This window comes from Schistocerca serialis, chromosome 1 (genome assembly GCF_023864345.2).
Source record: "Schistocerca serialis cubense isolate TAMUIC-IGC-003099 chromosome 1, iqSchSeri2.2, whole genome shotgun sequence".
NCBI lineage: Eukaryota > Metazoa > Arthropoda > Insecta > Orthoptera > Acrididae > Schistocerca > Schistocerca serialis.
In genome coordinates, this window is record NC_064638.1 from 872,352,889 (window position 1) to 872,367,660 (window position 14,772).

The 14,772-nt window shown below is 42.2% G+C and overlaps 1 protein-coding gene across 4 annotated transcripts in view; it reads left to right on the forward strand.

Annotated features, from left to right (window-relative positions):
- The window catches only part of LOC126486196 (glutamine amidotransferase-like class 1 domain-containing protein 1), an 86,650-nt gene that overhangs the window by 11,323 nt on the left and 60,555 nt on the right, over positions 1-14,772 (forward strand). For all 4 annotated transcript variants that reach the window (XR_007588088.1, XR_007588087.1, XM_050108933.1 and 1 more), the window contains exons 2-3: positions 3,007-3,083; positions 11,104-11,209. Coding sequence is in view for 2 of the 4 variants with exons in the window: in XM_050108933.1 (XP_049964890.1) it covers positions 3,007-3,083; positions 11,104-11,209 (183 nt within the window). In the remaining 2 variants the exon portion in view is untranslated. The remainder of the gene's footprint in view (positions 1-3,006; positions 3,084-11,103; positions 11,210-14,772) is intronic.

Sequence of the window (14,772 nt, forward strand, 5' to 3'; positions counted from 1 at the left end):
CTTGCACTACATATGCCATACAGTGGGGAGATAGGTAACTTTTTAGTGAATGTGCCACCTTTAGAGGTTAACACTCCATTGGCACAGTAGAGCTCTACGGCAAGCTTGGGAGAGTCACAATCATCATTGATATGTATGGATGGTATGTGGATTTTATCAGCTGTGTGCAGTTTACCAACTGGTTTTTTTATTGAGATATGTGTACGTCTAGAGTGCCCTTTATGCTTTGACGTATGTAATGTAACATGACAGTTTTATAGCAGGTTTCATAAGGTACATGAAATTTTATATTTTTTATGATCCAATGAAATTAATTGTACACTCCCCCCCCCCCCCCCACCCCCCCCCCACCCCCCCTTCCTTGGTCCCCTCTACCCTCATTATCTTTATAGTTTCCCCTTAGTGATGGCAGTGTAAGACTGTTGAAACTGGTTATCTTGTAGTAATAGAACTGTTGGCAGTTCTATCGTTGGGTACAAAGTGTGTGCTTCATTTCCAGCCATACAAATTGCTCCACGGCACAGCATGTGTCCCTAACAAAATATGCTCTTTAGTTGATACCTTATTTACATTGTAATTTTTATTGTCATGTAAGTTACATTTGAACTCTGTACAGCTTGACACATTCCATATCCTTGTAATTCACTCACTACCAGAATCTATGGAACACAAAATAAATAAAGAAGTATCAAGTAGGGGGTGTCAATCATCTTGACGGCATCACGGGTCAAAGCAGATGGGTGGTACTGCAATCTTCGTTTTTGCCCTGGAATAGTCCTTCAGCTGTTTGCTGCATTCAAATTGAAATATAGTACCAATTAGAGCCTGAGAAAAAGAAAGGAAAAATAACTAAAACCCTAATATTGTGCAATTCGTCATCACAGAATCTCATGACAAACATCTCCCTTCTCATTTATTTGGTCTTTTTTTGTGACCAGGCAGCTAAACTTATGTTCACTACAAAACTAAAGATATTGATTTGGCAGATTTCTAAAAAGTATAATGTGACAGTATTGTAGGCTTATCTTATAATGCTAGATAATAATAATTGAGCATAATTTCATGAAAAAGAAAGTAATCCTTAAATAGACAACGAAGTCCACTTATTTTGCCAGTTAGGATAATGTGAATGTGAACTTCAAATTAGTTGTCATGCACTTCTGTTATGGAACTACTGAGACAGTAGTATGTCTTTCCATGTAGATAGCTGACTGCAGTGTTGCCAAATGTCTGGTTTTTAAATAAAAACTATGGTATCTGGTCGAATGTCCCGGCCAGACATCAAAAGTCTGGTTTTCAGACCCCCTTAAATTAGGCTAAATTCATATTTACTAATTTAATTTTTAAATTTTTTTTTTACAGAAGTCAGATAATAAAAATGAAAACAGTTAAGCTTTTCAATTTGATTATTCTTTGGTTTCAGTATTTTGTATCAGATTGTGTCACAATTGGGAGCATTGGATTCACCACAATGAATTCCAATGTATCTTCGTATAAGTTGGTGCGCTCATTTGTTTGACAAGAGAAATGACATCCCATGTTTGCTGCATGTAACCCAACTCCCACTGAAAAGTACACAAAGAGAAAGGGCACATCCTTAGGAGGAGACAGGATGACTCTGGAAAATTTTGCAGCTGTCTCATTGACATGTCATGTCAGTTGAGTGTAAACACAAAACCTCTGCTTGTTGATAGCATGCCATTTTCATTGTGAGAAGCAAATGGAAATATAATATGGGATCACAAATAGCTTGTAATGACTGCATCATCAGCTACTGAGTCAGGCCATCATTGGTGTAAGCAAAAGTAGTACAAGAGTTTTCTGTAGTGTAGTGAGAAAACTTCAAAGATACAAAATCAGAACGGTTGAGCAGGGAAGCAAACAACATTCTTTGAATTTACTGCTAACAGTTTTTTGTTTCTGCATCCACTGCCCTCAGCTGAGAGAAGCTTTTCAGCCATGAAAAGACAATAAAAAACCTATATTTGTAGTTTACATTCTTAAGAACAGCTTCCAAACTTAGCTTTGTTATTAATCCTCAAAAGGGCGGGCCATTTTTCATAACACACATGGCTGCGCATTGTACTTTTACTGGGGGTAATCGTGTATGAGCAAAATCGCAGTTTAATCTTAGCTTAATTAAACAATGATCAAATAAACTTATATTATATGAGTGACATCACTGTTTAATTAAACAATAACAAAATAAACTTTTGTTATATCACTCTGTTGCCACATACAAGTGTTACCCCACACTAATGACCCACATGAATCATGAAACAGAACAGTTGCATCAGATCCCTGCCAACCACTTATTTGATTACTAATTATCTCATAGATAACTGGCTCAGAGTAATATTGTGCTGATGGCTTGGAATCATGGTCATTTTCATGCATGGATCATAGTTTTTTTTTTTCACTGTGCTCGCTCTTTATTTTATATTATTGCTCCTCACTTGGATGTATGACAACACAGCTTATCACTGTGTTAGCTAACCCAGTAATAAAGGAAAAGGTATGGGCTCACAATTTTAAAACAACAGTGGAATGGTACAAGAAAATGTTTTATGTGATTGGCACACTTTGTACATAGGCACACCCACTGTTTTATGTGATTGGCACACTTTGTACATAGGCACACCCACTCGACACTTAGCTGAAAAGGATCTATTAGGGCAGCTGAGGTCTGAGTTTTGTGACACATTCATCAAAAATGTAATTTCATGTTTAAAAACAATCTATTCTCTTGTAACTGCTTACCTCAATGAAAAGTTCAGTACACACCACTAGATCATACAGTTTATTTGCAGCCTGTCAAACAGGTACATTCGCTTTCTAATGCATGTTGCAGCATTAAGTAGAGGTTCATAGTATATTATACTCACTAGGCATTTGGATTGTTGTTTGAGACACCCAAAAATATGTTATTTTGAAAACAGATTTGTGGCGTGTTTATTTCTGGGAAACTTTACAGTTTTCTTCATAGCATCTTACTTTGATTTGCAGGTGTTTCTTCACAGTCGTTCATACAGTGTTTCACACTGACACATTCTGCATTCACAGTCCAGTTGGCTACACCTGGTGTAAGTACTGAAAACTACTTTAGATTTTCATATTCAATTTTGGGAATAAATTATTGAGTGCATTAGTTTACTAAACATATTGTTGTTATTTCTCCCATAAATTATTCATTTGGTTAGAAGTGTAAGTGGTGCATTTCAGAGGATAAACCTTTAAACAAAGGAAGAAGTACATTCATATCATCTTTATTCTTCATATTTGCTTAATGTATGGCTGGTAGAATCATACAGTAATTGCTCTCATAGGTCTGCTACGATACAAAATTCATTTCCTTTTCCTGACTTCACAGTGCAATTATTTTTAGGATGAGATGCAGTGTGATAGATGTTAAGGAGTACAACATAAGTTGACTCCTCGATACAAACACATGTACATTGTGCCAGTAGAAATGCCTGTTCTTGTAAGTACAGTTGCAAAATTGTACATGTTGAAAATAATCTGTCAAATTCAGAAAGCCTACTTAAGTTACAGGGTGTTTCAGAAGGAATGGTCAGTATTCGGGGATATGACAGGAATGATCATTCAAAGCAAAAATATCTAGTAAACAAGGGCTCTAAAATGCATTCCTTAAGAGCCATGAGCACTTGTTCATCTTCCCTACTGTGAAACACATATCTCTAACTCTTTTGCTGAAGAAGTGCTCAAAGCTTGTAAGGTATGCATTTTAGAGTCCATGCACACACACACACACACACACACACACACACACACACACACACACACACACACACACACCAAGTTCGCCTGACGCAACCCCACACCCAAGTATTGCTGCTGTAGTCAGGTGTCAGCTGGGGCAATGTAGCCATGAAGGTAGGTGTGGATGGGGGGTGGGGGGGGGTGGGGGGTAGAAGAAGGTAAAGAAAGTAGGCAGTGGGAAGGAGGGTTGGAGACGGGTTCCTAACGATTATAAAGGAGAGGCAGCAGGCACGTGGAACAGTCATGAGTGACCTTGTTTGGCCAAAAGCAGCAGTAGTTGTGCACAGTGCACCATGATGTGGAATAATGGATAAGGAGGGGGAAGTATATTGGAGGAAGAGGGGAAACTGTGAAGGGAATGGTGTGTGTACAGGATGAGTAATTTCTGGGATATGGTGCAGAGGTATAGGCAATAGTGAGTGATGAGTCAGGGAATAGTGGAAACGGAGGTATAAAACTGCTAGCCAACTGTTGCCTGATGACTACATCACTGTCACCAATTGCCACAAGTATTGCTTCAGCATTACATCTCCTATTAGTTCCCAGCATGTTGATATGGCCACTGATTGGCAACCAGGGTTTTACTGAAATTCAGGACTCCACTTCATCGTAGTGTCAGAAGGACTGCATAATGCTTTGGATGTCTACATGATGACATGTCTGGTTCCGGCACACGTAAATAGCAGGTGCCCAACTGACAAAGGGCATATAGCTGGAGACTTCTCCTGAGTCGCCAACCATCATGGAGTCTATAGAAGCTTCTTACAGCATCAGCCAGCTTCATTCGTGGACCATTTGCTGTACAGTCCTGCATCTACATGCTGGGTGCAAGGGTTGAATTGGAACCCTACTACTCACTTCATGCTTACTAACTACCATCACTGGTCCTCATGAGCCAGGCAATGGAAGCCTACCAGCAAAAATGTTCCACCCCAAGCCACCCTCCACTGCTAACAGCTGTAGCCAGGATCCTTACAGTGGATTGGGTGGCCATCCTGCCTGCTCTGCCATAACAAAGTCTAATAAATATATGACATTGTAACATGAATATTGCTAAATTTACTCCTGCTCGCCACCCATAAACTCAACCTTCACATATGATGTGAGCTGCAAAGTACGATATGGTCCCCCAAAATGTGGTAAGAATTTCCTGTTTTTTCACCTTTTTAATTGCAGGATTTCTCAATAGAACTCAGTCATCCTGTTGTTAGGGTGGTAATATTGCACCTTTATTACCTCTCTCTATTTGTCTAGCAATTACTCATGAATTATTGTGACAGACATTTTGCCATATAGTTTTAAGTCTCCTTGTTAATCCTTTGACTTCATTTGAATCAATACCCACTAGTAATTTTTCTAATTCAAATAGAGACCTCATTTTTCACCTGTACATAACATTATAGGGGGTGCGTCCTGTCAACTGATGGATTCATCTGTTTTAGGCAGGTACAGTGTGTGGCAAATACCTATCCAGTCATTCCAGGTTTTATTAATTTAGTAAGAAAGCATCATAATTATGCTTTTGTGACTGTGCTCCACATTTCCATTCACTACAAGATGGTGAGTGAGGTGGTTTTCCCCCTGCAGGTCCGGGGGTTAGAATAGTTCTGAGGTATTCGTGCCTGTTGTAAGAGGCAACTAAAAGGAGTCTCACACTGTTCGGCCTTTATGTGATGGTCCCCTGTAGGGTTTGACCTGCATGCTCCAAAATTTTCCCAAAGAGCAGCCAATTGGGGAAGGGCGCCGTACATGGTGCATTATGTCCATTGTGCATTGAGATCTTTAGCTCTCTTTCTCATTGTCACATCTCTTGTGGAAGGACACCTTCCTGGGTGCATTTTCCACCATGCACTATGCAGTGTCACTTTCTGTGCCGACAATGACCATGGACTACTTCGCACCTCATATCCAGCACGTTAGCCAGTCCGTTGTGGTGAGGCCACCATGGTCCCTGTTGGTTGTAGCCCCCAGACAACGCAGGGATTGCTCTGCTTATGCCTGCACTATTAACTCCCCACGTATGCCAAGGAGTAGATGCCCGTCACCCTGGAGCATTGGGACTCTCGGCAGTGACCATCCTGCCAGGTGGCCCTTGCTGCGGCTGGGTGGCGCCCGTGGGGAGGCCACCTGGTCGGAGTGGGTGGCATCAGGGTGGTTGACACGCCGTGAAGCATAGTACGTCATCTCTTGCTGGTGGTCTGCATACAGCAGTCTCTAAGCGGGCAAAGTCTAAATTCAATGCTAAGGAATATGACCCCAACTCATTCCCCTCCTTGGCCACGCTATGAGAGGAGCACCAGGCTAAGGATGGCAGTGAAGCTTATTCGCCCCAGTACCTTGTATGTACGAGAGTTGATGGGGAATCTTTCACGTCCATGAAGCCTCAGTTTTTTGTGGAACATTTGGAGAACAAGTCTTGGGAGGTGGAGGGCTTGTTCAAAATGTGCTCTGGATCAGTTTTGCCAGAAACAACGTCCTCTGCCCAGTCACAGGCATTACTCGCTTGTGGCAAGTTGGGGGATGTTTCTGTTACCATCATGCCTCATAAGAGCTTAAATATGGTCCAGGGTATTATATTCTACAGGGACCTTTTGCAGTCTGACGACAAGCTGCACGCCAATTTAGAGTGTCGAGGTGTTCATTCCACCCAGCGCAGCCATCAGGGTCCGAGGGGTAACCACGTTGCCACCGGTGCGTTCATCTTGGGCTTTGAGAGTGACACATTGCCTGAGAGGGTCAAGGTGATGGTCTGCCGCTGTGATGTCAAGCCATATATACCTCTCCCGATGTGGTGCTTTTAAGTGCTGGAAGTTCAGCCATATCTCTTCCTACTGTACTTCCAGCCCCACCTGTCGAGATTGTGGACATCCATCGCATCCCAATACTCCATGTGTCCCGCCTCCCATTTGTGTCAGCTGCAGAGAGCACCATTCACCTTGCTCGCCTGACTGCAGGATTTTACAGAAATAGAGGAAAATCATGGAATATAAAACCCTGGACCAACTGACCTACACTAAGGCTAAGAGGAAATTTGAGCGCCTGCATCCTGTGGTTATGACCTCATACGCCGGCGCTACGAGAACAGTTGTCACCCCATCAGTTCCTCGAATTCCTGTCACCTCTCAGAACCGGGAGACTACACCTGCCTCCTTGATGGTGGGGGGCCACTTCCCTCCCTGTTGCCCCCGCACCACCTATTTCTGGAGCAACAGCCCCCCCACCCTCCCCGCCCCCCCTGACCATCGGGGATTTCAGTCCCTACTTCTGAGCCAGAGAAGCGTAAGGCTTCTTCGGCTCTTCTCGCTAGGATGGGGTCACTTGGGTCATTCTCTTTCCGAGTTTCTGCTAGTGGGAAAGATGACATCTGCCAGTGGCTGAAGAGCCCAAAAGCAGCTGGTTGTAGGGCTTCATGCTCATCCTCAGTCCTGGAGACTGATTCAGTGAAGTCCTCCCAGCCAGGGAAACTCAAGGAATAGCGCGAGAAATCGGAAAAGAAACCACCCCCCCCCCCCCCCCCCCCAAGAACAAGGAACTTGCGGTGGCACCCACACCACTGCTACCTACAAGCTCTGCCCCTGAGGATGGGGTGGAGATTCTGGCATCCACTGATGACGTGGATCTCACTTGACCCTTAGACACAATGGATGTAGACTGCTCAGGCAATAAGTCAGTGGCAGCAGGTGACCCTGAGGCATAAACTGCCTCATTGAATGTTCCATGCCTTCCCAGTTTCACGATGATGTCGTCCTCCAGTGGAATTGCGACAGTTTTTTCCATCACCTGGCTGAGCTACGGCAACTGTTAAGCTTTACACCTGTTTTCTGCATTGTTCTCCAGGAAACCTGGTTCCCAGCAATGTGGACCCCTGCCCTCCGAGACCATAAGGTATATTACATGAGTCGTATCGACTATAATCGAGTGTCAGGTGGAGTTTGCATTTATGTCCTAAACTCAGTCCGTAGTGAAACTGTGCCCCTTCAAACCCCTCTAGAAGCTGTGGCTGTCAGAATACTGACGATGCAGGCATTAACTGTCTGCAATGTATATCTTCCTCCAGATGGTGCATTACCCTTGAATGTATTAGCTGCAATGATTCATCAATTCCCTAAACTTTTCCTACTTTTGAGAGATTTTAATGCCCATAACCCCTTATGGGGTGATACCGTGCTTACAGGCTCAAGCAGTGATTTCAAAACTTTACTGTCACAGTTCGACCTCTGGCTCTTAAATACTGGGGCCACCACACATTTCAGTCTTGCTTGAGGTAGTTACTCAGCCATTGATTTATCAGTTTGCGTACCAGGACTTCTCCCATCTATCCACTGGTTAGCACATGACAACCTGTGTGGTAGTGACCACTTTCCCATCTTCCTGTCATTGCCCCGGTGTCAGGCCCACAGATGCCTGCCCAGATGGGCTTTAAACAAGGCGGACTGGGAAACTTTCACCTCTGATGTCACCATTGACTCTCACCCACATGGTAACATCGATGCAGTGGTCGATCAGATGACTACTACAATCGTTTCTGCGGCAGAAAATGTGATCCATTGCTTTTTAGGGTGCCCCGGTGGAAGACAGTCCTTTGGTGGTCACTGGAAGTCACTGAGGCAATTACACAGTGTCGGCGAGCTCTACAGCGACATAAGCGGCACCGTCCCCTAGAGCACCTGATAACCTTTAAGCGGCTCCGTGCCTGTGTATTAAACTCAGTTTTCCTTCCTTCCTTTGCTGTAGGTTGAAAAGATGTTGTCCTTTATCTGTTGATTCTCAAACGTTTACAAACTTCAATGGACAATGAAAATATGAAACTTGTCCTTTGATCTGTATCAAACTAGGACATTCAAAATGTGGAACCGAATACATCCATACTCCGCAAGCCACCTGACGGTGTGTGGCGGAGGGTACTTTGAGTACCTCTATCAGTTCTCCCTTCTATTCCAGTCTCGTATTGTTCGTGGAAAGAAAGATTGTCATCACGTGAACAATCAATGCCATGACTAGGAAACATGGGTGACCAATAATACATACTTATTTTCTTGCTGTGTTTGCGGAAGAATGCCCAAAACAGCTATTGCAAGGGGTGTGGAAGCTTTGGGTATTGTTTTCAACCGATTTTTATGCCTAATCAGCTGGAAAGTCATGCACAAGGACTACAGGTGTGTATAATTCTGTGTGTCACACTGTTGTCATGTCCACCAATATTTAGTGGCCGTGTAGGCATTTCTTGCCCACATCCTGTTAAGGCAAGAATGAGTACTGTCATGTCATATAAGTCATGCTATTACCATTTGGTTTTCCTGTTGGGTTTTGTGGCATAAAACATCATATCTGAACATAAATTTAGCAGTGTGACAAGTTGCTGGCATTCCTCATCTTTTCCCTGTGCCTCATGCAATTCAGCCACTCGCAACACACAGACTTTTCTACTTAGAGCAATTGTTTTTTGGTGATTTGGTGGGCTTATGGGTTTGTAATCATACTCTCTAAGTTTTAGAATCCATAACATTAATAGACTACTCGGGTCTTTTAATTTGGTGCCACAGTAGTCCAGCATGGTCAGTGGATACTGTAAAATGTATGCCATAAAGATATAACTTATCAGAGCTAGCAGTTTCTTCTTGAGAGTACTGTAGTTAATTTGAGCTTTGTTAAGCTGTCGAGATGCATAACCAATTGGTTTATTGACACTGTCATGTCTCTGGTTTAGAATACAGCCAGTAGCTTAATTGCTGGCATTATGTGACAGAATAAACAGTTTTTCAAAGTACTGATAAGCTAATAGAGGTATTTTTTGTCAAAACATCTTTAAAATGCTGCATTACTCACATATCAGTGCAGATGTGATAAGATTTTTCCCCATTAATACTTTTTTTAGGCACTCTTACAACTGGTACACTTACAGTGTAGGAGGAGGCTGAATAATTCCCACGTATAACTGCTTTTGAATACTTTCTTCTACAATGTAGTGTAAATGATAGGGGATTCGATAAGATATCTGAGCTATTGGCCATGTGTCTCCAGTTGGAGTTCCATGATGTGTTAATCTGTGGATGGTAAATACTGAATTTCCTCTAACATTGGATACAACAAGTTCCTGTCCAGTTCTGAAAAATACATTAGTTTCTCTCTCAAGTTATTTCTGATGGGTAGTTTTGATTGCATATACTTCTTGTTTCAACAGTGTTTTCTGATTCTTCATGGATTACTGTCTGTGTCTTCCAAGACAATGGTCATTCCTCAAAGTTCTTCTACCTGAAACCGTTCAGCATCTACTGCTGTATTTGTTGTACACCATCCAATTTGGTTCATGGAATTGTCACTTCTTGCATTCAAATATTAAATTGTCTGTGTGTACAGGAACACACATTTCTCCATTACTTCAAAATGGCTCTGAGCACTATGGGACTTAACATCTACGGTCATTAGTTCCCTAGAACTACTTAAACCTAACTAACCTAAGGACATCACACACATCCATGCCCGAGGCAGGATTCGAACCTGTGACAGTAGCGGTCACGCGGTTCCGGATTCAAGCGCCTAGAACCGCACGGCCACACTGGCCGGCTTCTCCATTACTACTTTGGGCTAGGAAAATATCGCTTTTTGCATGTACACTACTTGGAAGTGATGTAGAACTTAATTTCTGGTGAGCAGATCAACCAGAAAGATAGTTCCTGTTTTCTTAAAATTCTAATAGTATGCAAAATGAGAGAAAAACCTAGATAACTGTAGGAAACAACAATAAGCCTCATACTGAAAGGTGTTTTGTATGTAATGTGCCATGTTAACCAGATAAAGTTTGTGTATTAAATAGTGAGTATAATATTCCTTGTTAACTACAGCCTTAAAAAATGATATATGCATGAAATGTATTGGAAAGTTTACTTGGTAAACTAATGATAGTTACTGTTACCTTTGAGGAGCCTTCAGTCATTTTGTGCCTCACAAATTTTCAAGTATACTTTTAACAATATTTGTGAATTGGCAAGGGCCCATTCTGAACTTTGCCTCAGTGGCACTACAAAGACATACATATCTGCTTTTGAATACCATACAGTAAATCAAAAACTGTCATTTTCACTTATCTCACTGAAACAACCTATTTGTAGAGAGAGAGAGAGAGAGAGAGAGAGAGAACCTTATTGAATCATAGTGTCTGAAATTTCTCATTATTTTAATTGTAATAAATACATTTTGCTGTTTTGTTTATTGAACATCTAGCATCTTGGTTTTCTTCTGAATTTTTGTATGTGACCAAGGATTCAGATTTTCAGAATACATTGTACTTTCTAATTGATGTTGAGCCATGATTTTCCTTTTCAGGGCAGAACACCAGAATTCATAAATCAAGATGAACAGAGTAGAAGATGGTTGAATGATTTCCGTTCAAAACCATTTTCAGTACCACTTTCACTGGAAATAATTGATGGTGAGCTTCAGGTTAATAACACATCATGTGATCATTCCACAGTAAGAGAGTTGCCTTTAATTAATATTAGACTGTTTTAGAGTATTTTGTTAAATTAATTTTAGTTATAAGTATCATAGTTATTGACTGACAACACATGTTGCAAGACCTACCAAATCAGGAAACTTTTATGTCTTACTATTTCATATTTATACAGAGAGTTCTTTTATCTTATGACTATTACTGTTGTTTCGAAACATTCAAAGTAAGATTATACTGATTTCAAAATTTACTAAGCCATGACAAATATTTATAGCCGCTAATAACCTTGATGATGAGTGGCATGAATCACCATAGCCAGATAGCTCTGGTTTCTGTTCAGTTAATTATACATATACATTTACATTTCATCAGTTGCATTTGCAGTTGAAGTCATTTGCTCTAATTGTGTTACATCTATATTTAGATGTTTATTCTGAACCCTAATACTGTGTATTACGTATAATACGAACAGTCAATAAGGGAGGAGTAATTATCATTTGTGGAGTGGACTGTCACTGCTTGACGTTTGCAATAATTTTTTGAGTGTACGTTTTTATTCTTTGCATAACATAGACCAACAATGAAAAACTTTTTTGCTGAAAATATCTTATTCTTATTGTTGTGACTCGCCGATCTTTCAAAGTGCCGCCCCGCAGTTACACGCGTCCTCTACATGCGCGTAAAGTGTACACACGTCTTACTCTGTTTACTTGATCTGTGACTTTCATGTATTGCATCTTCCTTGAAATATATTTGTTCAACTTGAAGTTATTACAGTTGGCGACGAGGTAGTGATTTTTCTTTTTCATTGTTGACCCACATGTTTCCATGGCTACTTTAGAACAACTATTGCAAGGTCTCATAGAACAGCAAACGCTCCTCACAAATACGATTCATGATTTCGTCGTGGCATCAAATGCGAGGTATCTCTCGTCATCTCTACCTACTTTTCCTCCTTACGACGAGACGGCAGAAGACTGGTCTGATTACGAGAAACGCCTTCGACAGCAGTTCTTGGCATTTCATGTCGTGGACGAACAGACATGTAAGTCTCCGTTCCTTTCATGGATTTCACCTCAAATGTATCGGTTGTTGTCGCAGTTGGCTCCTTTGAAAGATCCTGCGTCTTTGTCCTTTGCTGAAATGTACTCACTTCTATCCATCTATTTTCAAAAGCAAACGCATGTGGTAGCCTCTCGTGTTGCCTTTTATCGTTGTCAAAAACAACCAAATCAATCCTATTGTGCTTGGGCTGCTGAACTTCACGGCCTCGGTAGAAAGTGTCAATTTTTTACTGAAGTTCACAAAGAATCCTACGCCGATTCCATGGTACGGGATGCTATTATCCGATCGGCGCCCGACAAAGAAGTTAGGCAACGTGCCCTTCAGGTGGCAAATCCGACTCTAGATGAAGTCCTATCCATCGCTCAGTCTTTTGAAATTTCTCATGCTGCTGGAGCGCAAATAGAAGCATGCGGCGATGTTGGGGAAATACAGCCTCTGTGCGATGTTGATGAAGCGTGTGGCGTGTCCCTGCTGGCCGACGTGGCCGCAGTACGCTCCCAAGTGCAGTCTCGGCCTAACCGTAAACAAACCTCTAAGAAACTGCAGCAAAACCCACGGCAACTTCCTTCATGTCAGCGGCGTTATACGAAACATTCATGAAAAGATTGTCCACAACGTTGGGCCGTGTGTCACAAATGCAAAAGAAAAAAAAAAAAAAAAAAAGGTCATGTGTCATCCGTTTGCAAATCCGACCACATACACGATGTTCATGAACATGACGCTGATCTGATTCTGTGTTGTCTGTCAATTGTACTTCTTCCCTTTCACTAGGCAATTATGGACTTACAATAAACAGAAGATTTCTCTCTTGGGACAATTTGATGCTGATGTATCTTACAAATCTGTCGTTCACATTGTTCCCGTATTTGTGGTCAACCATAGTAATGTGGAGAATCTTTTTGGTTTTGATGCCTTTCCCGTTTTTGGGTTCTCCATAGATGACTCTGTCAATATCGTCTCTGATGCTATTCCTTATGCTCAATTGGATTCCTTGTTGACGACATTTTCGTCCCTTTTTTCTCCTGTGTTAGGCCGTGCAAATGACTTTGAAGCTCATGTCACGCTCAAACCCACTGCTCAGCGTAAGTTTTTTCGGGCTCGGCCCATTCCTGTGGCCCTTGGTGATCAGGTCAAACAGGAGCTGGATCGTCTCACTGCTTCAGGGGTCTTGCTTCCTGTCACTTCTAGTGAGTGGTCCTCTCCTGTCATTGTCATTGCTAAGCCAAATGGTGATATTCATCTCTGTGGCGATTTCAAAGCCACTGTAAATGCTCAATGCCTTATCGACACTTACCCTATGTCTCAACCTGAAGAATTGTTCACTAAACTTGCTGGAGGCCAATATTTTTCTAAACTTGACCTGTCAGAAGCTTATCATCCACTTACTCTCGACGTTGCTTCCCCACAGTTTCTGGTCCTTAACACGCCTTTTGGCCTCTATCAATACCAACGATTGCCATTCGGGGTTGCCAGCACCCCTGCTCTCTTTCAGCGATTCTTGGAACAATTATTGATCACTGTCCCTGGGTGTATAAATTACCAGGACAACATTCTTGTCACTGGCTCCACCACTGACGAAGATCTTCAGAATCTCCATGCACTTTTCCATGTTTTACAGACTGCCAGTCTTAAGTGTAATGTTCAGAAATCGAAATATTTTGAGGCATCTATCATGTACTTGTGGTTTCAACTCTCTCGGGATGGCATTCGTCCACTTCAGCAGACTGTCGCTGCGATTGAGGCCCTGCCTCGTCCTACATCTGTTAAGGAACTGTAGGCCTTCTTGGGGAAAATAGCATACTATCACAAGTTTTTACCGTCTGCTGCTTCGGTGGCTCAGCCTTTGCATCGCCTGTTGCATAAAAACGTGCCTTTTCACTGGTCCATGTCATGCGATGTGGCATTCCAGAAATTGAAAATTATGCTGAAACAGGCCCCGTGCCTGGCTACTTATCGACCTGGCCAACATCTTGTTCTTGCCTCGGACGCCTCTCAATATGGGGTCGGTGCAGTCCTTGCGCGCCATTTTTCTGACAGTTCTGAACAACCCATTCCTTATGCCTCCAAAACGCTCACGGATGCTCAACAAAAGTATTCTCAAATTGAAAAAGAAGCTTTGGCCATTATTTATACTACTCATAAGTTTGGTTTTTTTCTCTATGGATCCAAATTTCATCTTGTTACGGATCACAAACCACTTGTTTCCTTGTTTCATCCATCAACGTCACTTCCCAACAAGGCTGCACACCGGCTCCAGTGTTGGGCTCTTTACTTGTCTCGTTTCAATTATGAGATTCATTTCCAGTCGATGGCTCAACATGCAAATGCTGATGCACTGTCTCGCCTTCCCATGGGTCCTGATCTGGCATTCGATAGGGACGAACTTTTGTGTTTCCACCTGGATGTTGCCAAGCAGCGGGTTGTGGGCGGGTTCCCCATCACCGGGGACCGGCTGGCGGCTGCTACGGGTTCTCTCC